General features: G+C 45.9%; 1 protein-coding gene across 1 annotated transcript in view; it reads left to right on the forward strand.

The window, feature by feature from the left end:
• The window catches only part of SPTLC1 (serine palmitoyltransferase long chain base subunit 1), a 193,476-nt gene that overhangs the window by 64,296 nt on the left and 103,204 nt on the right, over nt 1–25,976 (forward strand). The window contains exon 6 of the mRNA XM_082259354.1: nt 8,364–8,496. Within this exon, the coding sequence (XP_082115480.1) occupies nt 8,364–8,496 (133 nt within the window). The remainder of the gene's footprint in view (nt 1–8,363; nt 8,497–25,976) is intronic.

The following is a 25,976-nucleotide window of genomic DNA, read 5'->3' on the forward strand; positions in this document are numbered from 1 at the left end:
CTTTTTGTACCTTAGCGGGATAGGTCACACGACATTCATTGCAGCTTAGTAATTCTTGCTTTTTACTTACCATCATAGCTTATAGTGGTCAAGGAGACATTAACACCTCCTTTTTATTTTGCATAATCAAAATAAAAAGAAGCAAGAGCCAAACCAGGGACCGCAAGCTAAGGTTCCCATAGCTTATTACATTTATTTAGAGTACCTCTGTGCTGGTATATTAAATGTTACTTAAAAAGGGTAAAATTTACATGAGTTCGCCAGTCCTCTTATGTAGGTGGATATGGAAATGCAAACTTCAATGCAATGATGTTTTTCGAGCAAGAAACCAAAGCCTGTATATTGGCACCTTTATCTCATTGGGATACAATTCCTTATTTACGTTCTCTAAGATGCACACCCAGGGGTCAAGAACAGCTTGCGTTTCATAAGCTCTAGTGCGGTCTATTATAGATACTATATAATATAGTATCTATTATAATATAGTATCTATATTCGACTGCCAGTACTTAAAGCGGAGTTCCAGCCATTTACTCACCTGTCCAACGGTCCAGCGATGTGGCCGCCGTAAGCCTCGATCCTCTCCCTCGGCGCCGGCATCACTGCTGTGGGCACCCGGCTGTTACAGTTTGCGGCTTCACAGCCGGGTACCCACTGCGCATGCGCGAGTCGCGCTGCGCGCCGTGATTGGCCGGCAATCTTCTGGGACCTCTGACGTGTCCCAGAAGATTGCAGGGAGGGAGGGGGAGAGGAGAACTTCCGCTCAGGGCTCCGCGGCGCTCCGAGCGGAAGTGGGAGCGGGTACCTGTCAAAACTAGGTACCCGCTCCCCCCCCCCAAAAAATGACATGCCAAATGTGGCATGTCGGGGGGTCAGGACTCCCTAAAGCGGAAGTTCCACTTTTGGGTGGAACTCCGCTTTAAATAATTTTGGGCACCACCAAACCAAGTGTATGGGTCCCCTTGACATCTCATACAAACCGTGCTTTCCCTCTGACCCCATTTAAATAATTTCAGTAGAATACAGTATAAGGTTCTATAGATGATAAAAAGCTGGTATAGTCTCTATGTAGGAGATAAAGATATAGTTTCAACCTGTTCCAGGATAAGCTGCCAAGACTCTACTGGTAGCAGTCACAGGTCCTTTTACAATCCTTTTCTAGTAGGGTTGGTAAAGGTATCGAGATGACTTGACAAAAGGGCATGAAATAAGGCCTCTTTTAATGACTGTTGTTGTCGTAATCTGAGTGGAGTCCTAGTCAGACATTTCACTAGTTTTGGATTGCAAAGAGCGTTTTTCTGCTTCTTCCTTATACCTTACTATGCAAAATCCCATCCTTACCATTAGCGCCTGTTCACACTTTTTTTACCCTCTTTTTCCTCCCTGGTGTAAGTAAATTAGAATTCACAATTACAATTTATTATAGCAGTTATAAGCAGTATATTTGGTCCTGTTTAAATGGAATTGAAGTTTCTCCCTAGACCGCTTTATCACATGCATACATTTAATGTCTGTTTTCTTGCATTTCCAAGCTTTATATAATAAAGCAATCAACTTTCATTTTGAGGAGGAAATGGATATAATGCACATTTGCATTAGCAATGACTACATAAGTTCTGGGAATTCTGTTGCTTTGTGAATGTCTAATGCTAAATATGTCCATAAGGGGGCAGCCTTGAACAATTTTTGCAACCAACAAGCCACGTGTTGTGGATCTTTTTGTTGCTTCCTTTTCAGATTCCTTTACAAAAGTCACTTTTTTGTCCTTTGGTCTAGGGAGAAACTTTACACCACATTGTTCTTATCCAGTCAAATACTACTTGACCTTTTGTAGAGTGTTATGCAAAAGTATGTGTGTACACGTAGGACTAAGTAATCCGTTCCGAAGCAAGGAGCTGTTGTTGCTTATGTGGCCAATGATAAAGTTTTGATGTTTTAGGCTTAATCTGATAATTTCACAATCTGAAACTGATTTATTGTAAAGCTACTTCTTTTGTCACCCACGCCATCTGGAAGTTGGCTAGGTTGCCGAATCCAAAGGTAGTTTAGATCAACTTACTATATTTCGGTGTGTATAGCAAAATATTAAAGGCCTATTCCCATTTATGTGTTTGCAGCAACACACCAGTGCAGTAGGAATGTGTTAAATTGTGCTGCCAGCCCTTTTAAAATGAATGGGCTTCCTTTATCACTTGGTAACACAAGCATAACGTGAATGTGAATCACGCTAAAGCCCATATGTGCTCATTTATCTGTGGTGTCATTATGCAGGGCAGGCTGTTGTAGTCATAGTTCTGCTGTGTACAGAGACCAGGCCCTGTCCATGAGTCCATTTTAAGTAGACTACCCTGTCTTGCAGCACTTTTTGCTCAGGCTGTCCTGGTATTCTACTGAGTGATGTGGCAAAGCAGTTGCAGAATTCCTAGGTTTAGGGGGTCAACAAGGTGTTGAGAAGTTGTAGGGGCAAAACAAATATTCAGATGCCTCCTATTAGAGAATGTAGTCATATTATCATACATCGTTTAATAACCATTTTTATTTTAAATGCATAAGGTCTCATTGGTGATGCAATAAATGACAAGACCTTATGGGTAGGCATGTGGTTTAAAATCTTGTGGCACTGATGTTGATATGGTATTTGTCAAGGGTCTGTAAATCTGTAGTCTTGTAATAGTACCTGTACAAAATCTTAATGGACTAAATGTTGTTAACTCGAGAGTTGAGCTACTGTGATATATCTGTCTTTTTCTCCTTCCAAACCGCATATTAAACTAAAGTTTCATAACCCTTATCCTGCTATCAGTTGGAACTGATACAGCTGTCTGCAGTCAAATGCGGACAGACTTGTTTTTTCCAGTCTTTTATTTAGCGGTTGATGCATTTCTTCTATATTAGTTGCACACAAGGCTTTTCAATTCATTTGGTAATATGATGTGTAGCAATAGTAGAGCATTGTACTGTGTTAGTCATCAATTTAATGCAGAAAGTTTGAACTCTATCTTTTTTTTGGCTAACTTAATGCCCCTCTCCAGAATAAAAATACCCCCTCCCCTTAACTGATTGCTTTAGTAAAAAATAAAAAATTAGTCGAATGCCCTTATCTTAAACATACAGGACACAGGCAGAGTATTCACACCATGGGCTATAGGTGCATACCTTCAGGTGATTGGACACGGCCAAACCTTTAGAGGACATGTGCAAAATTGCAGGCGAACATTCGCTCTGTTGAAGACCCACACAATGCTCAAACTTTCATTAGAGCAAGAGTCTCTGACTCTAACACAGGTTTCTGTATCTTGTTCTAGCTTTTATTTCAGCCATGCAACAAGGAGCCTATTTGACTTAAGCAGATGCAGACTTTAATTCTCTGCATCACATTTCCTTTGACAAATTATTTTTTGTCCAGGGCACAAAAACACCCTACCTCTTCTCTTACTCCCGTTTTGAGTCGGATCCCGATATGCTGATCCTAGAGCCAGGGAATGAAAAGGATATTGAGGCAGTAATGGAGTAAGCTGCAGAAGATTTTTCCTACCTAGGCTGCCACCATATTGAAAAGGGAGCTTCATCTAACATGCTTGGTTACAGTCAAAAGCATTACCTTTTGTCCACAAAAGTCTTGGTATTGTGGAGCCTGATTCTCCTCCACTTGGGTACATAGAGACCTGCAAAACACTTCATGTTAATGAACAGAGAGAACCCAGTTCATGACTGAATCACTCCAGAATTTTTTTTTTTTTATTTAAAAAAATCTTTACTGCACTCTATCCAGTGAAAAATGGATGTGCAAAGAAGCGGTGTGATCCTGTCATTTCTGTCCTAAACAAACATCCCACTGTACTTTTTAAAGATGTTTCTTCCTTTAAAGATTCTGGAGATGGCAAATTTGAGATGCTGATGGCAAATTTGAGATGCTGATAAAGGCTCTTTACTTTTCCAGGCCCAGCCCTGCAACCATCTCTCACTGCCATTTTTAGGTTTCCAAATGTGCAGCAAACTAGACTAGTGCAATGAACAACAATTGTGACTCTGTATATCAGGATTGTGCTGTTACAGAACTATCCTAGCAGTTGCCTTCAGCTCTGATTTTTTTGTACAGATGCCCTCGAACCCTGTCATGACACATTTCAAGAATGGCTATAATTTCCATTCACACACACAGAATCTTATGTCTTAAAGCTTGGGCAGCTGAAGTTACCTGCAAAATGTGCCTCACACTTATGCCATTCCAAGGAATATGTTTGTTTGGGGAGGCACTTGACCAATTTATCAAAGAGCTCACAGGTGGGTAGGCTTTGCTTCCACAGGGGAAGACCCCAAAAAACTCCTAAACGCAGAGTTCTAGCCAAGCTTCAATATCTAAGTTTAGCCTTTCTTTTTAGTGCAAAGCTTGGCCCACAAAGGTAATCAAGCCTTCCTGAAAACACTTCACAATGAAGTGGTGCCCCTCACTCCTAGGCTTGTGGGATGTCTGTCACAGTTTTGTTCTCTCTGGGTCACAGAAATCAAAGATGTGTGGGTTCAAAACTGTATACCCTCACCAACATCTCTGTTGACCCTGCAGCACTGTACCCCCCTTCTAAGGGTACACAAAGTCAGGGAGCTTAAATGTAAACAGGTCTGTACAAAGCACATTCTCATTAATAACTAAAGTCCAATAATCTGAGTACAGAAGAAAATTTCCTATCTTTATAGGGTCTAGTGTCACCCCTTTTTATAAAAACAAAGGATCAAATAAAGAAACCAAACGAGGGTAAGCAACAGCTGGAAGTGAACAAGCATAATGCTGCAGATTAAGGACTAACACCACAATCCCTTTGTTCAATGTGCATTTTCACATGCGTGTTTCAACGCATTTTAAGTGTAAACCTTTTTAAAAGTAAAAAATTGTGCATTCCAATGTATTTTTACATTCATTCTGTTCGGGTGCAAAGAAGTGCATGCTAAAAACACCTGAAAGTATCTGGTGCGAACAAGCCCAGAATTGCCCTATTTTTCATGTGCATTTCTAGTTAGGGAAAGTATTAAAGGTGTAAATGGGGCTTTGTCCAGATTTTCCATTTACTCTATTCAATTGGTAAATGTTTTGATTGCGTTCAATCCAGAAGAAAAGGATGGTTTTAAAATATTAAGGCCCTATGGTCATCTGTGCTATTGAGATCATTTGCATCCTCATCACTTTTAAATAAACATTCCCTTTTGTGCAACAAGAAGTGAGTTCAATGCGAGCTGTTTTCCTCCTAAAAGATTTTCAAACCGGGTTTGGGAAGAAAATTTATGCTTTGCAGGGTTTGGGAAGAAAATGTATGCTTTGCATTGTTATAGCTATCTGAATACATATGGTTAGACTTAACATTTGTAAACGAAGATGGACTGCTGTTTAAAGTATGGTTACAATTACATATATATGTCTACTTGTACATTATCAAATACAGATTTACAATACAGCAAACACAACAATTTCATGTTTTTTTGTAACAAAAGAAATTAGAATTTGAGTTGTATTAAACCCAAAAAAAACACACAAATGCAGCGTTAATGACTAATTAGATTTTATTGCATACTAGAGAAAATGTAGTAATCGGTCATGATTGTGTAAAGTGGGTGTGATTGCTATTCTAGTGTAGACCAACTTCCTAGAGCTCCTCAAATGTTTTGTGGGTGGGACTGTTTTTCAAAGCCTGAGCTTCCTGTGTTTCAAGGCAGGTTGAAATCTGGTTGCTATGAGAAAATTCTTAGTTGTCACTTTCAATACTTTCAACTTTTTGTATGCAGGAGACACAAGTAGCCTGCAGTGGGTGTGTTTGCAAAAGCCTTTCCATCAGATTGTTCGAAAAACTATAACCATACCCCCCCCCCCCCCAAACACCCTTTTGTCAGCAGAGGCTTCCAGCCCAATTCCAAGAAAAAAAAAATTGTCTGCCAACAGATGCTTAAAATTTAAAAAGCGGGTCAGCCCCCAGTCATTAGGGGACATGATAACAAATAATAAAGAATTCTGTAAATGATACCCATAGTGATTTAGCTCCGCAATGGGGAGCTTGATTTCACACCCCCCTCCCCCCAGTCACCTGTGCTGCTCTAAGAATTTGCTAAGGACAACCGTATCATCAGCTGTAATCAGCATGGGTTTACAAAAGGACATTCTTGCCAAACCAATCTCTTAACCTTTTAGGAGGAGATGAGTTAGATAGGGGGGAGACCTGTGGATGTGGTCTATCTGGATTTTGCTAAGGCATTCCACACAGCTCCCCACAAATGTTTAATCTACAAACTAAGGTCTGCAGGCATCAACCCCCAAGGTTTGTTCTTGGATAGAAAACTGGTTCCATGGGCGTGTCCAAAGGGTGGTGATAAATAATGCGTACTCAAACTGATCTTGAGTGGTAAGTGGGGTCCCCCAAGGCTCAGTCCTGGGTCCAATTTTGTTCAATTTATTCATTAATAACATAGAGGATGGGATCATTAGCTCAATCTCAGTTTTCGCAGATGACACCAAAATAGGCAGGGCAATAACTTCTCATCAAGATATAGAAATCTTACAACATTGCCTGAACAAAATGAGTGGGCAACTACATGGAAAATGAGGTTTAATGTAGAGAAATGTAAGGTATTGCTCTTGGGGTCTAAAAACATAAATGCAAATTATGCTCGTGGGGGAGAAAGATCTGGGTGTTCTAGTAGGATATAGACTAAGCAATTGCATGCAATGTCAAGCTGCACCTGCCAAAGCTGGCAGAGTATTAGCATGCATTATGAAGGGGATATATTCCAGAGGTAAAGCTATAATCCTGCCACTTTATACAAACTCTGGTCTGGCCACGTCTGGAATATTCTGTCTAGTTCTGGTCTCCAATCCTCAGAAGGGATGCACTGGAACTGGAGAGAGTCCAAAGAAGAACAACTAAACTAATTAGGGGATTGGAGGACCTTCATTACGAGGAGCAATTACAATTTTTTTTCTTACAATTTATTCTCCTTGGAGAGGAGACGCCTGAGAGGGGACATGATAGTAGTTTACAAATACCTCAATGGTGATCCCAGCATAGGAAAAAAATGATTTAGTCTCAAGGAGTGCAAGAGGACACGTGGCCACACAATGAGATTAGAGGAGAGGCAGTTTAACCTTAAGCTGCGTAAGGGGTTCTTTACTGTAAGGGCGGTGAGAATGTGGAACTCTCTTCCACAATTGGTGGTAGCTGCGGGGAGTATGGCTACTTTTAAAAGACTCTTGGACGTTCCATCTCACAGATCACAACATTCAGGGTTATGGGAAATGATCACGACACTCAGATTCACACACACCCCTGCACAGGTTGAACTGGATGGACTGTTGTCTTTATTCAACCTCCACTACTATGTAACTAGCCCATGTGACTATAGAGTCACATAGTGGTAAATGACAGCCCACTCCCTCCCTCCTCCTCCATGCCCACTAACCAGCTAAACACAATGGGGGGTGGGATATTACATGTTGCTTAATGGAGACTTCACCTTCCTCTTATTCTAAGACACAGGCTTGAGGGGCATGACAGTGTCTGTGACTGGCAGAAATCCACCCACCAATTTATGTCCCCAAAATAAAGATTTAATTTCAAACATATATTTGTATGCTAATTTAAATCAGTTTTATAGATATTGTGTTTTTTATTTTTACCCTGTATTCCAAATGCACTGCACTGTGAATGTTTACATGGTGTGTTCAATAAAAACATGGCAACATTTCATTCTTTGTGTGTTAATAGTTTAAGCAGAGTGTGATTGTCTGTTGTTGTGACTTGGATGATGATGATCAGATCACATTTTATGAACAATTTGTGCAGAAATCCATATCATTCCAAAGGGCTCGCATACTTTTTCTTGCAGCTGTGTGTGTATATAATATGTATGTAATATATATATATATATATAATATATATCTATCTCTAGAGAAGAGACACTTGAGAGGGGGATATGATTTCTATGTACAAATACTGAACTGGTGACCCTAGCATAGGGAAGAAACTTTTCAGAGAAAGGGAATTTAATAAGACATGGGGCCACTCACTAAAACTAGAAGAAAAGTGGTTTAACCTTAAACTGCGTAAAGGATGTGGAATTCTCTTCCACAAGCAGAGATATCAGCAGGGAGCATCGCTAGTTTTAAAAAACTATTAGATGGGCACCTTAAAGACCACAACACCCAGGGGTATACAATGAACGGTTAACGGCAAACACACACACACGCACCATCACAGGTTGGACTGGTATCCTTCTTTTTTTTTTTTTTTTTTCCAACCTCACGAACTATGTAACCCAACTCTGTTTTTTGTTTATATTTTTATATATATAACATATATTTTTTTTATTTATTTAAACTGTAGATGTCCACTTGGAGTTAGAAGAAAGACTTGCCAAATTTATGAGAACAGAAGAAGCAATCCTTTATTCATATGGATTTGCTACCATTGCAAGTGCTATCCCTGCGTACTCAAAAAGGGGGGACATTGTATTTGTGTAAGTACTATCTAATCTATAACCTTACATATCCACTGTTTTTCCACTGTTCATTGGCGGGAAATCTTTTTTTTAAAAGAGGAAAAAAAACAAAATAATTTATAATGTATGTATATGTATGTATATGTATGTATGTATATATATATATGTATGTATGTGTGTGTGTGTGTGTGTGTGTGTGTGTGTGTGTGTATGTATGTGTATATATATATATATATATATATATATATATATATATATATATATATATATATATATATATATATATATATATATATATATATATATATATATATATATATATATTGTGTGTGTGTTCCTCTTTTGTTCATTGACGGGCACCGCTCCAGATCTTCTTGACCGATGGGTTTATGCTGTCCTCTACAGGAGTAAGACACTAGGCGGAAAAAGATTTGACTACGCCTATAGGGCAGGGATCATTTTGATAAGAGAGCTGAATCTTTGGTCCGATACCCTTTTTTTTTCTTTTTTTTTAACCATGGCCGGTTCCATTCTGCAGCTGGTTTTCGCCATAACCTTGGTTTCCCAGACCTTGATGGAATGGGCTAAGCTCCTGCGTGAAGATTTGGAGGGGGGGGGGGGAGACCTCCTCCTGACCTGACAGACCAGTTAGTCCAGGTGTTGCAGTACATCTGTGATGCCTCTCTGGATGCGCCCCCCCCTAGCCTGCAGGGTGTCCGCAACAGCGGTGACTCTTCGCCGCATGCTATGGCTGAAATACTGGTCTGCGGACCAGGTTTCCAAGAAGGTGTTGACGGATCTCCCTTTTGTAGGAGACCGCTTGTTAGGAGCTTCCATGGAGGAGATCATTCAAGGTCTCATTGGAGGTAAGAGTACTCTGCTTCCGTAGACTGCCAGGAGTAAAGAGGCTCGTCACAAGCGTGGTTCTTTATTTTCGGCCCATAAGTGATCCTTTCATCCCTTGGGATCTTAGGACCAGGGATCAAAACCCACCCGTAACCCTGCAGCAGGTTCCAAGAGGCCCTGGCCTGATAAGTCAAGAGCGGGCCCTCTGGGACCGCAGACAAGCCCGCTTCTGCCTGAAGGGGCGCTCTTACCCATATCTGGGGTGGGAGGATGTCTTCGCTTCTTCCTGGATCCCTAGACCTCCTGGATTCAAGACAAATGGATCCACAAGTTGATTCGGTCCGATTACAAGATCGAGTTTTGGTCCTTACCTCCGGCAAGGTTCTTTCCTTTCAATCTGTGTTGGTCCCCAGATCGCCTACGAGGTCTTCTGGGGGTGGTACAGGATCTGTTCTCACAGGGGGTCATTGTACCGGTTCCGAAATCCGACCGATTTCAGGGGTTTTATTCAAACCCATTTACTGTTCCCAGAAAGGAAGGCAAGGTCTGTCCAGTTCTGGACCTCAAGGCTTTGAACCGCTTTGTGCGGGTTCAGAAATTTTGAATCGAGTCCATTAGCACAGTAGTGGCATCCCTTCATCAAGGGGGTTTCCTGGCCTCTATTGATATCGAGGATGCTTATCTTCATATCCCAATATATGTCGGGCATCAGCGTTTCCTTCGCTTTGCCGTGGGCGAGGAGCACTATCAATTTGTGGCATTACCCTTTTGGTCTCGCCTCAGCTTCTCGGGTTTTTACAAAAGTTTTGGCCCTGGTGTTGGCATTACGAAGGCAGAAGGGGATTGCAGTGCTGGGGTACTTGGACGATCTCCTTCTGCGTGCAAAGTCTCCAAATGCCTTGAGAGACAATCTGGACATTTTCCATGTGAACCTTGCAAGAGTTCGGATGGAAACTGAATTTCCAAAAATCTGTTCTGGTCCCGTCGACCAAACTGGACTTTCTGGGCCTGACCCTGAACATGACCTCAGCCAGGGTGTTTCTTCGGGAGGCTAAACTCCAGAATTTGCAGGATGCGTTGCGGCTCCTGTTGTCCGACCAGCGATCATCCCTCAGGACTTGCTTGCCAGTGCTGGGCCTGATGGTTTCCACCTTTTTTTTGATGCTGTTCCGTTTGCTCAGTTCCATAACAGATCTCTACAGAAGGAGATTCTTGCCAAATGGAACAAGAATCCAGTCTCTGGACAATCTGATCCTTTCGAGCTTCGGGTACGAGAGGGTCTCTGATCCTGGTGGCTCTGTTCTCTGGCGCTTCAAGGAAAAACCTTTCTCCCCCTGTACTGGACATTGTTCACCATGGTTTCTCCCCACTCATTCTCGGTGTCTCGTGTTTTGGCATTTCTCCAAAGAGGTTTAGCTCAGAGTTTGGCCTTGGGTACCATCAAAGGCCAGATTTTGGCCCTGGCGATTTTTTTTTTTTCTTTCAATGCCCGTTGGCCACAAATTCCTTGGATCACACCTTAGTTCAGGGGGTTCGTCACCTGGCTTCCTTTGGTAAAGTCTCTGTTGCCTCTGTGGGACTTCAATTTGGTGTTGTCTGTTCTTCAGAAACAGCCTTTTGAAAATATTTGAGATTCCTCTGCTCACTTTCTCACACACAAGGTAGCTTTCTTGGTGGCTATTACTTCTGCGCGCAGGGTGTCGTAGCTGGCTGCGTTGTCCTGTCGTTCACCCTACCTGGTGGTTCACAGAGACAAAGTGGTGCTTCGTACCTACCAGTCGTGTTCCTTCCTGAGGTCACCTCTGGTTTCCATTTAAATGAAGACATTGTGCTGCTCTCTTTATGTCCTAAGCATCCTAAAAAGATTGCCTTCCATTTTTTGGATGTGGTTTGAGTATTCAGGGTGTACCTGGCGGTGACTGAGGACTGACTCAGAAAATCTGATTCTCCATTTATCCTCTACGGATGGACCCCGTTAGGGATGGCCGCGTCTGCTGCAACCATTTCAACATGGATCGGGTAGACGGTGGTGGAAGCCTATTCTATTAAGAGTCAGGATCCTCCTTTCCCTATTAAGGCGCATTCTAAGAGGGCGCCCAGTGCCTCCTGGGCCATCCGTCATCAGGCCTCCAGTAGTACAGGTTTACAAGGCGGCCACCTGGTCGTCCGTGCATACTTTCATAAAATGTTATAAAGTGGATGTGTTGGCATCTGCGGATGCTTCTCAGCTGTTGGAGAGGTTAGTCCTCTATGAGGGTGTATTGCAGATGAGCTCCAGTTGTTCCTGGTTGAGCTCCTGTTTTGCCTGGTTGGCTATGTTTTAGCCTTTTGGGGAGTGTGTTTTTTTTTTTTTTTGTTTTTGCTGTGTTCTTCCCACCCCTCACATTGACACTGCTTTGGGACGTCCCATCCGTCAGGGAGATCTGGAGCTGTGTCCGTCAATGAACGAAAGAGAACTGGATTTTTGTCTTACCGTAAAATCCTTTTCTCTGATGTTCATTGACGGACACAGCACCAGCCCCTCTAATTGAGTTGGGTTTTATGTTCTTATGACACTGCTTGTTACAAAACTGAAGACCTAAAGCATGAAGTGAGTATACCCCCTGGGACTGCCCTATATGCATAATCAAATCTTTTTCCACCTAGGGAGGGGGGATCATGCTCTGCTTCAGTATGTCACAGTAAATGTTGGCATTCATGGTTCCCTCAATGAACTGTAGCTCCCCAGTGCTGGCAGCACTCGTGCAGCCCCAGACCATGACACTCCCACCACTATGCTTGACTGTAGGCAAGCAAGACACACTTGCCTTTGTACTCCTCACCTGGTTGCCACCACACATGCTTGACACCATCTGAACCAAATAAGTTTATCTTGGTCTCATCAGACCACAGGACATGGTTCTAGTAATCCATGTCCTTAGTTTGCTTGTCTTCAGCAAACTGTTTGCGGGCTTTCTTGTGCATCATCTTCAGAAGAGGCTTCCTTTTTGGACATCAGCCATGCAGATCAATTTGATGCAGTATGCGGCGTATGGTCCGAGCACTGACAGGCTGACCACCCACCCCTTCAACCTCTGCAGCAATGCTTGCAGCACTCATACGTCTATTTCCCAAAGACAGCCTCTGGATATGAGGCTGAGCACGTGCACTCAACGTCTTTGTCGACCATGGCGAGGCCTGTTCTGATTGGAACCTGTCCTGTTAAACCGCTGTATGGTCTTGGCCACCATGCTGCAGCTCAGTTTCAGGGTCTTGGCAATCTTCTTATAGCCTAGGCCATCTTTAATGTAGAGCAACAATTCTTTTTTTCAGATACTCAAAGAGCTCTTTGCCATGAGGTGCCATGTTGAACTTCGAGGGACCAGAGGGAGAGCGAGAATACCAAATTTAACACCCCATTCACACCTGAGACCTTGTAACACTAACAAGTCACATGACACCGGGGAGGGAAAATTGCTAATTGGGCCCAATTTGGAAATTTTCACTTAGGGGTGTACTCTGAGCCATTGATATCATGGGGCCCTGTACAGCCTACCTGAAGGCGCCCCCCCTCAGCCCCACACCTGGCCCCGCACCTGGCACCTCTACAGACCCCCACCTTGAAGCAAAGTGCAGGTTTGCCTTCAAGTGATAATCATGCCACACCATGCCATCCATAGTAAATATGTGCAGCCAGTGTGCAGTGCAATGCAGTATAATATTCACTCCCAATCAGGCTGTGTTGCAGCAGCCATGATCCGCTTCCCCTCTGCTCCTGGACTCAGACTGTCAGCTTCCGCCACCTGCCTCTCACGCTCTGCCTTGGGCCCAACTCGGAGCTGAGCAGAGGAACATCACTCCGCCAGGGAAGGAAATAGGCAGCAGCAGGCGGCCGGGACATGAAGTTGAGCCACCATGCGGATTGGACCCGGAATGCACGTGTGCCCGCAATTGATAAAAAAAAAGTCCCTCTATTCCCACCAGCACAGAAATCAGAGAGGGGCCCAGAAAATAGCAATTATCACCCCTAGTAGGGGCAGCAGAGCATGAGCAGTGGTGTCACTAGAGTTAGTGTCACCTGGTGTGGTAAACCATGGTGTCACCTCCCCTCCCTCCAGGCTCTCTCCTGCAACTGAGGCGGCAGGCATGCTGCAGGAGACGGTCAGAGATGGCAGGCATGCTGCAGGAGACGGTCAGAGATGGCAGGCATGCTGCAGGAGACGGTCAGAGATGGCAGGCATGCTGCAGGAGATGGTCAGAGACGGCAGGCATGCTACAGGAGACGGTCAGAGACCCCCCCCCCCCCCACCTCCCTCTGTCCTCTGTGTGCAGCTATGGCAGGAGCTCTGCTCACTTACATTAGCAGTGTCCTGGTCCAGATGGCAGATCTCCTCAGACTCCCGGCCCTTCCGTTGTCTGTGGGAAGTACAGCACTATAGGTGAAGGCATAGCAGCTCAGGAGGAAGTTGCATCTTCCTTCTCTGAAAGCCAGAGCCTCCTTGCACCTAATTGTTTGTTTGCTAGGATGCTAGATGGCCCCAGCAACTAATCATTTTGACAGGCAGGGCTTGGAGGTGCTAGGAGCTCTACCACCTGGTGCGGGTTTTTACCCGAAGACTACCTGACTGATTATCTCAGAAGCTGCCCGGGCCCCCTTGCTGAGTTGAGGACACCAGGCCCAGTACAACAGGGCCAGTTGTACTGGCTTATTAGAGGCCCTGGGTGTACTCCCTTTTGTTGCCAGCATTTTAGACATTAATGGCTGTGTGTTGTTATTTTGAGGGGACAGCAAATTATTTTATTATAGTGTATGTCTCTGTTCCTCCTGCTGTTGTGGAACTACTCATCCCATGAGGCATTGTAAAACTCTGACATTCACACATGACATAGTTTTCTCTCAAGTTAGGAAGTAAAGCACTCCTAAGCGGGTGGGGAAGGGGCAGTCGGAGTTCGTTCTTCCATGGCAGTGGAGAACGAGGAGGATTGGATCTTGACCTCCTCCATAGTCACTGAGGAAAGAAAGGATAGCGCCTCTGAGTGCAATCAAACAAGAAAAAAGGATGGCTCTCTGGCGTGCATGACTAGAGTGAAAACACCCCAAACGAAGCTCACATGTGTGGTCTTTAAGAGTTTATTGAGCACATCCAAGATCAATTAAAACAATTTGCATACTTCCCAGCCGGACCCTGAAGCCTCTGTATCTCCTAGCCATACTATGAAAAATCCCTGATGGAAGTCATGGGACACAAGTACTGTACCTCTTAATCCCGATGGAGGAGAGAAGGGGGCACTCTCAGATGGAAAAAGGCGGTCCCCGATTGTGAAAACTCCCACGGTCCAGTGTGCGGCCGCTTACTGAGACCGGAGCCGATGTGTGGTACTCCCGCTGTGTCCCCCGTAACACCGGGAGCCGCACTCAGATGACGACACAAAAGGGGGCCGGAAGTCAGCCGCGGAGACAAACAGGAAGCCGGACGGAACAGGGAAAGTCATACACTCGCTTCTCTGGAGCCTCCCGTTGCCACAACTACATGTTTCGCTACAGTGTAGCTTTGTCAAGTCTGACGAGTCAAGAACATGACAAAGCCCCCTTCTCTCCTCCATCGGGATTAAGAGGTACTTGTGTCCCATGACTTCCATCAGGGATTTTTCATAGTATGGCTAGGAGATGCAGAGGCTTCAAGGTCCGGCTGGGAAGTATGCAAATTGTTTTAATTGATCTTGGATGTGCTCAATAAACTCTTAAAGACCACACGTGAGCTTCGTTTGGGGTTTGCGAACACCCAACGGGGCATGTGGACTCCTTTGTCAAGTGCCACTTACGCTAAACACCCCATTGCCTTTATTCCATAGTCACTGAGGGTGGGCTGATGCAGGCAGGCTCTGGTCTCCAGGGGGAAATCTAGCCAGTTCTCCACTACAACAAGTTTGTCACCCAGAAACCTGAAGAGGGATGAAAGTTGATCTGGGGTATGCAGCTGGAAGGTGGCCCCATTCTTACGGCTCAAGACATGGAAGGACTTACTCAATTTGTTTAAAGCCCCATGGTCCCAAGTCCCATTGAGAAAGGGCTTCACTGCCCTATGGAGGTCAGGCAGAAGCGTGATGTCTGCTCCATCAAACTTGAGGGGACCAAATCTCCAGGTACATTGCATGATGTCTTTGACAGAGAAAAAGTGCACACTGTAAAAAACCTCTTGAGTGCGAGACAGGGAACCACTCCGGGGACCTACAACCCTATGGACCCTGTCCAGCTCAATGGAATCGGTAGGCTGTTTCCCAGGTACCTTATTGAGGATTGCTTTTACAGTGGCTTTTAGGTCTGTGCTGGAGAAAGCCCTGGGGATCCCCCGCAGGCGAATGTTGTTCTGCCGAGAGTGGTTTTCCAAATCTTCAGCTCTTAGGCACATGGATAAGGGCATGCTGTGTTTGGGTGTGGGCATGCTGCAGGGCTTCCAGATGTGAACTTAGTTGTGAATTGATATTAGTCGAGCAGAAGTTCAAGCTACTAGTTGCTTCAGGGTGGCCACCTCTAACATAAGCGCCTCCTTGATCTCTGTAGCCCACTTGCTTAGATCACCCTTGGTAAGGAGAGACTGGAGAAGAGCTTCTATGCCACTGCTGCAGGGACCGCTCCAGACTGCTGTGTCTACTTGGAGCACTGTGGAGAAAGCTGTGATGGCCAAGCAGGAATGGGGATCGGAGAAGGAGGATGCCAATCCCGGGGAGGACTCGCAGTGGAGCCCTCACTTTTCAAGAAGAGGACTTCCTAGGAGTAGGACACTGGGCGGAAAAGGGTTATCCAAGTTAACAGAACTTTAACTACACCCATGGGGCAGTCCCAGGTGGCATACTCCCACTTCCTGCTCTGAGTCGGTGTATCTTTAGCCCGCAACACCCCCTATTCCAAGATGGGGAGGTAGTTTGCCCAAGTGGTGCACCTCTCCCTTTGTGGTCCCTCGGGGTGGACGTAGGCCCCTCCGTGGGATGGTCGGACCCCTGGGTCCCCTTCCATTCTCCCCAGCCCCTCGAACAGTCATGGTGGTCCTTTTGTCCTAACCTACCCCCACGTACCCCCCCCCCCCTGGGATGTCTGGATCACGCACAGGGGCCTTTGAGCAAGTTCCCAGCCCCTGGAGGTTAGTGACTGGGGCAGGGATGTTCTTTGGGCTCCCTGTGGTGGTCATAGCCTCGAACGGGTGTCTCATCATTCGTGGGTCTGCATCTCATGTGGCTGGATCGGCCAAAAAATTTAGTCCGTGGCTTTGCGGCCTACTCGCGGCTGCCTGGGTACCTGACCAAGCTGTCCCAGTGCCTGACCAAGCTGAGCGGACAGTACTGCCGACAGATGTGTGCCTCACGCAGCCGGATCAGGCTGAAAATTGAGGCTGCGGCTTTGCAGCCTACTCGCGGCTGGCAGAGCTGGCTGTCCGAGTGACTGGCCAAGCTGTCCGAGCGACTGACCGGGCTGTCCGAGCTGTTGATCAAACTAACAGAGCTGCCGGCGGACTCGCATCCGTTTGGGGCCCCAAATTTAGGCCGCGGCTTTGCGACCTGCTCGTGGCTGACCAAGCTGTCCGAGTGCCTGACCGAGCTGAGCGGATGGTACTGCCGACGGATCTGCGCCTTACACGGGGTGATCGGGCCCGAAAATTTAGGCTGCGGCCTTCTCACGGCTGACGGAGCTGGCTGTCCGAGTGACTGACCAAGCTGTCTGAGCGACTAATCGGGCTCTCCGAGCTCCTAACCGAGCTGTTGATCAAACTAACAGATCTACCAGCAGACTCGTTCGGATGGGGCCCCAAATTCAGGCTGTGGCTTTGCAGCCTACTCGTGGTAGGCTGTTCGAGCTGCTGACCGGGGTGATAAAGCAGCGGATGGGCGTCTGCCCTTCCTCCCTCAGGGGGGTGGACATATGTACTGCCTAGCGCCCCCTTGATCCGTGGGGGCGCCATGGGGGGCTGCATTTTTTTTGAGAGAAGTGAAGCAGCTATTATTGTGTGGGGGTACTCTGCCTGCACGTCTGCGTCACGGCGGGCCCCCCTTTCCCTTTCTAGGGGGCTATGTCCATTTATGTCCTTTATGGTGGGTGACACTTGGGTCTAATAGGATGTCTTTTTTGTGGACCTTTTTAGCCGGCGTCTCCTTTGGGGGGACGTTGGTTGGCGACCTCTCCTGCTTGTTATGTTCTCAGGGTGAGCATGGCATATAGCGGCTCTACTGCGTCTGCGTACACACACTTTGGGTGCTCTGCGGTGAAGATGATTCCTCTTTACTGCGCATGCAAGGGCGCTGGTGGATGCACTGATTGTATCGGTGCAGGAAACTTTAAACATGGGGTATGCAGCTGCTGCTGCATCAGAGGCGCCAGTCCCCTTGGGGCCCACAGATCCCCTAAAGCGGCAAAGGTATTCCTTTTTCCCACCTACTGTGACAAAATTGTCGCAAGTCAGTGGAGTCGTTCTAAATGCAATATGGCGGTGTCTGAGCGTTTAGACGGTATCCCCTTAAGAGTCTCTGCTGAGTACGTGGGCAGTCCCATCTGTGGTGAACTCTCAGGTTTTCAGGCTGAATAATTCTGTCCTATTTCTGGCGGTGGAGTCTCCGGTTTAAAAGATAGTTTTGACAGGAAAGCCGAGACTTTGGCGTGTCACATGTCTTCTGTGGCCGACAGGTGTTCACCAGTGCATGGTGTCCCTGACTTTCCCGAGTGGGCAAGCTTTTGCGCAAGGATCTGTAGGGGGAACAGATTCCTCCTGCTTTTGCGAAGCTGGTAGATTAGTTGGTCCAGGGATTGCAGTTAGTCTGTGATGCCTCTCTGGATGTGGCTCCCTTAATCTCTGCTGTCTGTGACAGCAATGATCCTTCAGCGCACGATATGGCTAAAATGCTGGTCTGTGGACCAGACTTTCCAGATGGCCTTATGTGATCTTCCCTTGGTGGGGAATCATCTGTTCAGAGCCTCCCTGGTAGGCTCTCCTCCAGAGGTGCCATGAGGGCCTGGTCTGGTATGCCGACGGGGCCTTCCAGACCTGCAGACATGCAACCATTCGGCCTGAAGGGGCACGCTCACCCGTATCTGGGGCGGGAAGGACGTCTTCGCCTTTTTTCGGACCCGTGGATCTCCCTGATTCAAGACAAGTGTGTCTGCTGGTAGATCTGTTAGTTTCGGTCCAGCTACAAGATCGAATTTTCAGTCTTCTCTTCCAGAGAGGTACTTTCCTTCCAACCTGCCTTTTTCCCAGACCGCCTGCGTGGTCTTTCCGTGGCGGTGCAAGCTTTGCCACTAAGAAGGGTGATTGTTCCAGTTTCAGAATCGGAACGTTTGTTTCATGTTTGCAGATCCCAGGAGCCTACTGCCACACCACCCTGAATGCGCCTGATCTCGTCTGACCTCAGAAGCTAAGCAGGGTCGGGCCTGGTTAGTACTTGGATGGGAGACCACCTGGGAATACCAGGTGTTGTACACTTAAGTAAAGTGAGGTACATTAAATTTTGGGCCTTAAGCTTTGAACCGCCTTGTTCAGGTACAGATGTTTCAAATGGAGTCTAATCATGCAACAGTGGCATCCCTACATCAAGGGGATCTTCTGGCCTTTATCGCTATTAAGGACGCTTACTTTCATATTCTGAGATGTCCGTCTTCCGCGTTTCCTCCACTTGCCATGGGCGAGGAGCATTATCAAGAGGTCTCACCTCAACCCCTCAGGTTTTTCGCTAGTGCTGGCCCTGGTGTTGGCATTGTTGTGCCGGCGGGGATTGCGATACTGGAGTAACTGAATGCTCTTTTTCTGCGAGCAGAGTCTGACTGCTCTGAAGGACAACCAGGTGATTACTGTGGGGACTCTGCAGGAGTCTGGTTGGAAATTACATTTCCAGGTTTTGGCTCTGGTTCCATTCCACCTAGTTGGACTATCTGGGTCTGTTCTGGACTCTGCCTCAGCCAGGGTATTCCTCCCATGGGACGAGTTCCAAACTCTGCCACACGAGACGTCTGCAAGGGAGATTCTTGTCATGTGGGGCAAGAATCCACAGTGTCTAGACACTCTGATCCTGTTGAGCCGGGGTACGAGAGGGTCCCTGACATGGTGGCTTCTCTCCGGCGCTTCGACAGGTAAATCTTCCTTCTCCTGCATGGGACGGTAGTCACTACGGATGGCAGCCTGTCCACGTGGGGTAGCGTTTTTTAGCACGGTTTGTGCTCAGGGGCTCTGGACTCTGGAAGAAATCAGACTACCAATCAATATACTGGTCACTTCTTGGGATCCTCTGGCCGACTCCACAGATGCACTGGAGGCTCTTTTGGGACCAGTATTGTCTGATATACATCTTTCCTCTTCTAGAACTTCTGCCAAGACTTCTGCCTAGACTCGTGGCAGAAGGAATTACTGTGGCTCCAGACTGGCCTAGCCAGTTTTGGTACGCAGATCTGATACGGTTGGTCGCCGATGCTCCTTGGAGTCTTCCTTTTAGAAGAGATCTGTTGGCTCGAGGGAAAATCTTCCATCTTGCCTTACGGTCGCTGGCTTTTACGGCTTGGCTGCCGGAAGCCATGTGTTGAAGGTTAGAGGGTGGTCTGAATCTGTGATTCCCACGCTGCTATAAGCTGGTAAATCTACTTCTAGGTAATTTTACCATTGCGTTTTAAGAGCGTACTTTGCGGATGTGAATCTCTTGGGGTTCACACCTGCACCTTTTCGGTGATTTGGATTTTGGCCTTTACCCAACGAGGTGTGTAGCAGCGTCTGGCCTCGGGTACCACCAAGGGCCAGGTTCGGCCTTGGCGGTTTCTTTTATCGTCCTTTTGGCTACGTTTTTCTGTGGTTCACACCTTTTGTTCGAGGGGTTCGCCACTTGGCTTCCCCAGTGCGTTTCCATTGCCCTTGTGGGATCTCATCTTGGTGCTGTCGGTTTTTTATTAACCGCTGTTGGAAAATATTTACGAGATTCTTCTGCTTACGTGTCCCAGAAGGTGATCTTCTTGGTGGCTTTTTCCTTCTGCACGTAGGGTTTCGGACCTGGTAGCTTATGTTGTCGTTCACCTTACTTGGTGGTTCACGGAGATAAAGTGGTGCCCCGGCCCTGCCAGTAGTTCTTTCCTAAAGTCGTCTCTGGTTTTCATTTAAATAAGGAATGTGTTGCCTTCCTTGTGTCCTAGCCTAAGCACCTCAAAGAGCTTGATTTACATTCTTTAGATGTGGCTTGGGCAATCAGGATGTACCTGGCAATGACTGAGTCGTTCCAAAAATCAGATTCCCTATTTGTCCTTATGGATGGATTCTGTTAGGGTCTGGCCGCGTCTGCTGCGACCATTTCCAAATGGATAGGCTGATGGTGGTGCAGGCCTATTCCATTAAAGGTCAGGATCCTCCTTCCCCTGTTAAAGCACATTTTATATGGGTGCTTAGTGCCTCTTGGGACTATAGTCATCAGGCGTCATTGGTGCAGGTTTGAAGGCAGCCATCTGGTCGTCCGCGCACATTTTTCATAAAAAAGGTGGATGTGTTGGCATCTGTGGATGCCTCCTTTTGGCTGCAAGGGTTTGCAGGCCGCTGATAGAATTTGTCCACCTTGAGGGTGTACTTTTTTGTCAGGTGAGCTCCTGGTTGGCTATGTTTAGCACTGTTGGGAATTGTTTCTTGCTGTGTTTGTTTCCCACCCCTCATGCTGATACTGCTTTGGGACGTCCCATTGAACAAAAGGGAACTGGATTTTTGTCTTACCATAAAATCCTTTTCTCTGATGTTCATTGACGGAACAGCACCCACCCCTCTGGAGTTAGGTTATGTATTCTTCTGACACTGCTTTGTTGCTAAAGTGAATCCTAGAGTAGGAAGTGGGAGTATACCACCTGGGACTGCCCCATGGGTGTAGTTAAACTTCTGTTAACTTTGTTAACCCTTTACCACCTAGTGTCCTACTAGAAAGTGCAGCATAACCCATTTGACGAATGAAGAGATGTTGCTGTGTCCGTCAAGGAACATCAGAGAAAAGGATTTTACGTTGTGTTATGTTTTTTTCCCTTATGTCGCAATGCGAATTCTGCTTCGCATATGAAATTAACAGGTGCACTAGATGGGCAACAATGAGACCTCCAAAACAGGAAAAGTTTTACAGGTGGAGGCCACTGACATTTTTTTTTTCCCCTACTCCTCTTTTCTGATATTTTCACTAGTTTTGCATTTGGCTAGGGTCAGTGTCACTACTGGAGTAGCATGAGGCGGTACCTTGACCCTATAGAGGTTGCACAGGCAGTCCAACTCCTCCCAGGATGGCACATCAATACGTCTCATTGCCAGAAGAATTCCTGTGTCTCCCAGCAGTCTCAAGAGCATGGAGGAGATTCCAGGAGATTTGGAGTTACTCTAGAAGACCAGGGCAGGTCTGTTGAAGGTCCTTAACACATCAGCAGGACCGGTATCTGCTCCTTTGTGCAAGGAGGAACAGGATGAGCACTGCCGGAGCCCTACAAAATTTACCTTCAGCAAGTCAGTGGTGTGAAATGTCTCTGACCAAACAACCAGGAACAGACTTCATGAGGGTGGGCAGAGGGCCCGATTGTCCTCTAGTGGGCCCTTTGCTCACTGCCTGACAATGGCACTCTTGACTGCCATTTGGTATGGGGATGAAATCCTTGGACACATTGTCAGACCTTACGCTGGTGCAGTGGGTCCTGGGTTTCCTACTGGTGCACATCGCCCGGCCTCATGTGGCGAGAGTATGTAGTCAGTTCCTAGAGGATTGACGCTCGTCTGACTTGAATCCAATAGAACACCTCTGGGACATTCTGTTTCGGTCCATCAGACGCCACCAGGTTGCACCTCAGTCTGTTCAGGAGCTCAGTGATGCCCTTGTCCAGATCTGGGAGGAAATACCCCATGACAGCATCCGTCTAATTAGGAGCATGCCCCGACGGCGTCAGGTATATGCAAACAAGCATGTGGGGGCAGTACAAACTACTGAGTACCATTTTGAATTGCTCCAATGAAATTTCAGCAAGATAGACTAGCCTGCTGCATCATTTTTTTCACTTTGATTTTTGTGGGGTCTTTGAATTCAGCCCTCTGTAGGTTGATCATTTTAATTTCCATCAAACAATGTGGTATCCTCTGGTTCCTAACACATTACCCAGTCCATATCAGTATAGATATCCACCATGATATTTTTCCCAATTGAGAGCTGATGTCTTTTGAAAGTGTTCCTTTAATTATTTTTGTGCAGTGTATATCCCCTTAGTCCTCATCCTCTGGGGAAAGCATGATGTTCACACTTGCGGTAGTGAATACTCCAAAAGGGTAAAGGTGTTTTTTTTTTTATTTCCCCTCTGGCATTGAGCTTTAAATTATTGCCATTAAATTGCCAAATACAGCTTAGCAATGTCTCAGACTATCTGTGTCTATTATTATCTGCTGCATGACTAGTTAATACTAGTGTCACATATCTGTAGCCCCATGTATGCTTTGGGAATAGGAAAATGGCCGTACATGTAGCTGGCTGAATAGGAAACCTTTATTTCCTTTGTAATAAACAAGATACAGTTCCACTTTGTAATTTGACAAACCGTGCTAACCTGCAGTTTTACTTTGAAACCCAATACACTTTCTCCTTCATATTAAATCATTCACAGGGATCACCATTCCTCTCATAACAGTTAATGCATCTTAAAGGATCATTGATAAGCTTCTGCATTCCTCATCAGTGCTCTTTTCAGGCAATTCAAGTGAAGTCATTTTTATTTTTGCCTTGCGTTTTTAGCCGAAAAAACTTGATTGAAAATACAGCTTTGCATTACCACTTCTAATTTACATTTTGGCAAGAAGCTAGAGGGATGTTCGCTGTTTGGAAGCTCTGCCCCTTGTGAGACTTCTGAGCAGGCTGACAATAAAAATGCATTTCTAGCGCCAGTCAAGTAAAATTATATATTTATTGATGTATTAAACGGATATGCGTGTGTGTATATGTGTGTATAATAAATATATATATATATATATATATATCTATCATTTTTTTTTTTTTTTTTGTGTGTATTGAGACTGCAAAGCACAAACACACACTCACAAAGTGGAACTAGAATTCCCAGCGTGTTCCTCAAATTAACTTGTGGTTCTGAAGAAACTTTCATTGCCAAACATCCTGCATGGCTGTACTACAGTTTCCTTGTAAGAGGTCTGTCTCTTATTGTGCATTCTCTGATCTTACAGTATAGCATATCTTTTTATTAGTCAAGTACAGCTGTGTTGCTCTGGGGCAAAGTTATTATTTTTATTTATATATGACTGAAACCATGTGTGCAGATTTGTGCAATCTAAACCCCTAAACATACTTTAATATACATGGATATGATCCTGTGTGGGGAAAGAAGTGAAGCAATGGAAGCATAGGGCTGCCAAAAAATGTAAATTGTAAATTTTTAATGTATACATTTTACGAGGACTGTGACTTGTGCTGTCACTTTTCAGTCTGTACACTTGCAGTACGGTCTGTCGGTCTTGCAGTACACTTATTTAGCTGTATTCTGAAAAGTATTCACTTTGTGCAAAAATATTTACTTGTCGGGTGTTTACATTTTCAAAACTGGTTGTGAAAATTCCACCATTCAGAGATTAGTCTCAGGTGGTTGACATCACATCACTGGTTGCACTTTTACCAGCAATCCTGCTCTTAGCCCTTTACCCAGGCACTTCCTCCTGCCCTTTTGCCATGAGGATGGATGACAAGGTAGTGGCTGTGTATGCTTTTATGGACATGCTTACCTCATTTCTGCACCCTACTTTGAGTACCCCACAGGGGAACATCCTCACTGATGGCAATGACGGAAACTAGGCGCAAGGGAAATACAGCAAAAACTCAGGCAAAGGTTGAACAAAACCCCTCAGGCTGAAGGTTTACAAAAACCTCAAATTGCTCAGATTGACAGTTTATCTTGTGCCAGAGCACTGGTTTCTAGTTCTCAGGCATGCACCAAGTGGCCTGTATGACTAAGGCAGATATCTCTGCACCTATGACAGGTAAAAGCCTTAATACAGCCACCACTGTCTAGAACTCAAAAGTGCCAGGCCTTTTCTTCATCCCCACCTTCTATACTCTATTTAGGAGTGTATCTACCTTCTCTTGAAGTGGTAGAAATGGAGGACATTAAAGAGGTCCCAGAGACAATGTTAGAAATAGCTGCAAAAGATTTCTCACCCCCAGGCTTCTATACATCTAATATTATGGCTTTTTGCACAATGCTTGCCAATGTTGACATACTCGCTTCTGCCGTGAGCAAATGCCTTGGCATAGTCCCACTTGATTCTCCAGTGTCTCGTTATGCCCCCTCTAGGTACGGAGCTGCAAAATCGAAAAAGACATTTCTTTATCATACATCACGGGACACAGAGCAGCCATAATAATTATCGGGGTTATACGCCACCTATAGTTGAATGGACACTGGCAACCAAAAAGACAGGAAGTCCCCCTCTATATAACCCCTCCCATACAGGAAGTACCTCAGTTTTTTCTGCCAGTGACTTAGAGGTGATGGTCCTGGTTGGAGAAGCTCTCCATATTTTTTTGAAGATAAAAAAGATTATGCTACAATCCCGGTTAAGATCTCTGGATCCAAGGGGATTGGCTATCGGATCTATGGGAAACAAGGTATTGCCTGTACTGAGACCCTCTTGGGCGCTGGACCCTGGGATCCGAATCTTTGGTAAGACTAACTCCAAAGGCGTTTCGGCAAAGTGCCCTACAGGTCCAAGGGAGGGGCCCCAAAAATTAGGGGGACCCGGTCCTTGATGGTTGACAAGTGACAGAACCCACCACGATGGGTGAAGATTAGCTTCTAGTTATAGGCCGAATTCTGTGGCGGGAATGGTATTGGATGCCTTACGTTTTTCTGCTCTCTAACCCCCTGATGCTTGGCAGGCAACGGGACCTTGTACATCCCTACCGCGCATCCACCTACCCTCTGTGGCTTAGGTTCAGGGAGCACCTTTGGTGGCCATCCCTGCGGCGGGAGTTCGCACGCGCAAATTCAGTCTATTTACATTCACAAGCGTGCATGTGGAGCTGGGAGGGGTGTGCCTGTGGCACGCCACACATGCGCAGAAAGGGGAGGAGACGGCATGACATTTGAGGAGTGTTCCCAGCGGCGTGAGCTTCTGTCAGAAGCTGGATGGGACACAGAGCAGCTGCAGCTGGGTGCGTGAGCCACTGTGGGTGGATGTTTACAGGCACTGACAGGTTCTGCTACGTTGGGATAACTGTGCTGTGTGTGATAAGCTGTTACAGCTTGGCATAAGCTTTGAGTACACTAAAGTAAGTACCTCAAGGTTTCTTGGAAAAAGGAGTGGGAAGATGCACAAGTGTGGCGCCGACAGGATTGGAAGATTTTAGCCATGCATCCTCTGTGTTAACCTCTCTTGAGAGGCGACTGGCCAATCTGAGCCATTACGGTTGTCTGGCATAGTAGCCACATCTAATGCTTCTGTCTCAGCCTACGTCACTAAGGACGATTTGACATTAGCTTAGGCTGGCTTTTAGAGAAAAGTTATTGGCATGATTGCTTCAATGTCGCAAGGAGGGAGAAAACGTGATCCCTCACCTGAGGCTCCCCGTTTTTTAGTACAGGATTGGGTAGAGAATGTGGAAGAAGTAGCTGTAAATGGCTTAGAAGAAGGCCAAGCAGAAGA

The sequence above is a fragment of the Pelophylax lessonae genome (assembly GCF_965119305.1).
Source record: "Pelophylax lessonae genome assembly, chromosome: 1".
Taxonomy (NCBI): domain Eukaryota; kingdom Metazoa; phylum Chordata; class Amphibia; order Anura; family Ranidae; genus Pelophylax; species Pelophylax lessonae.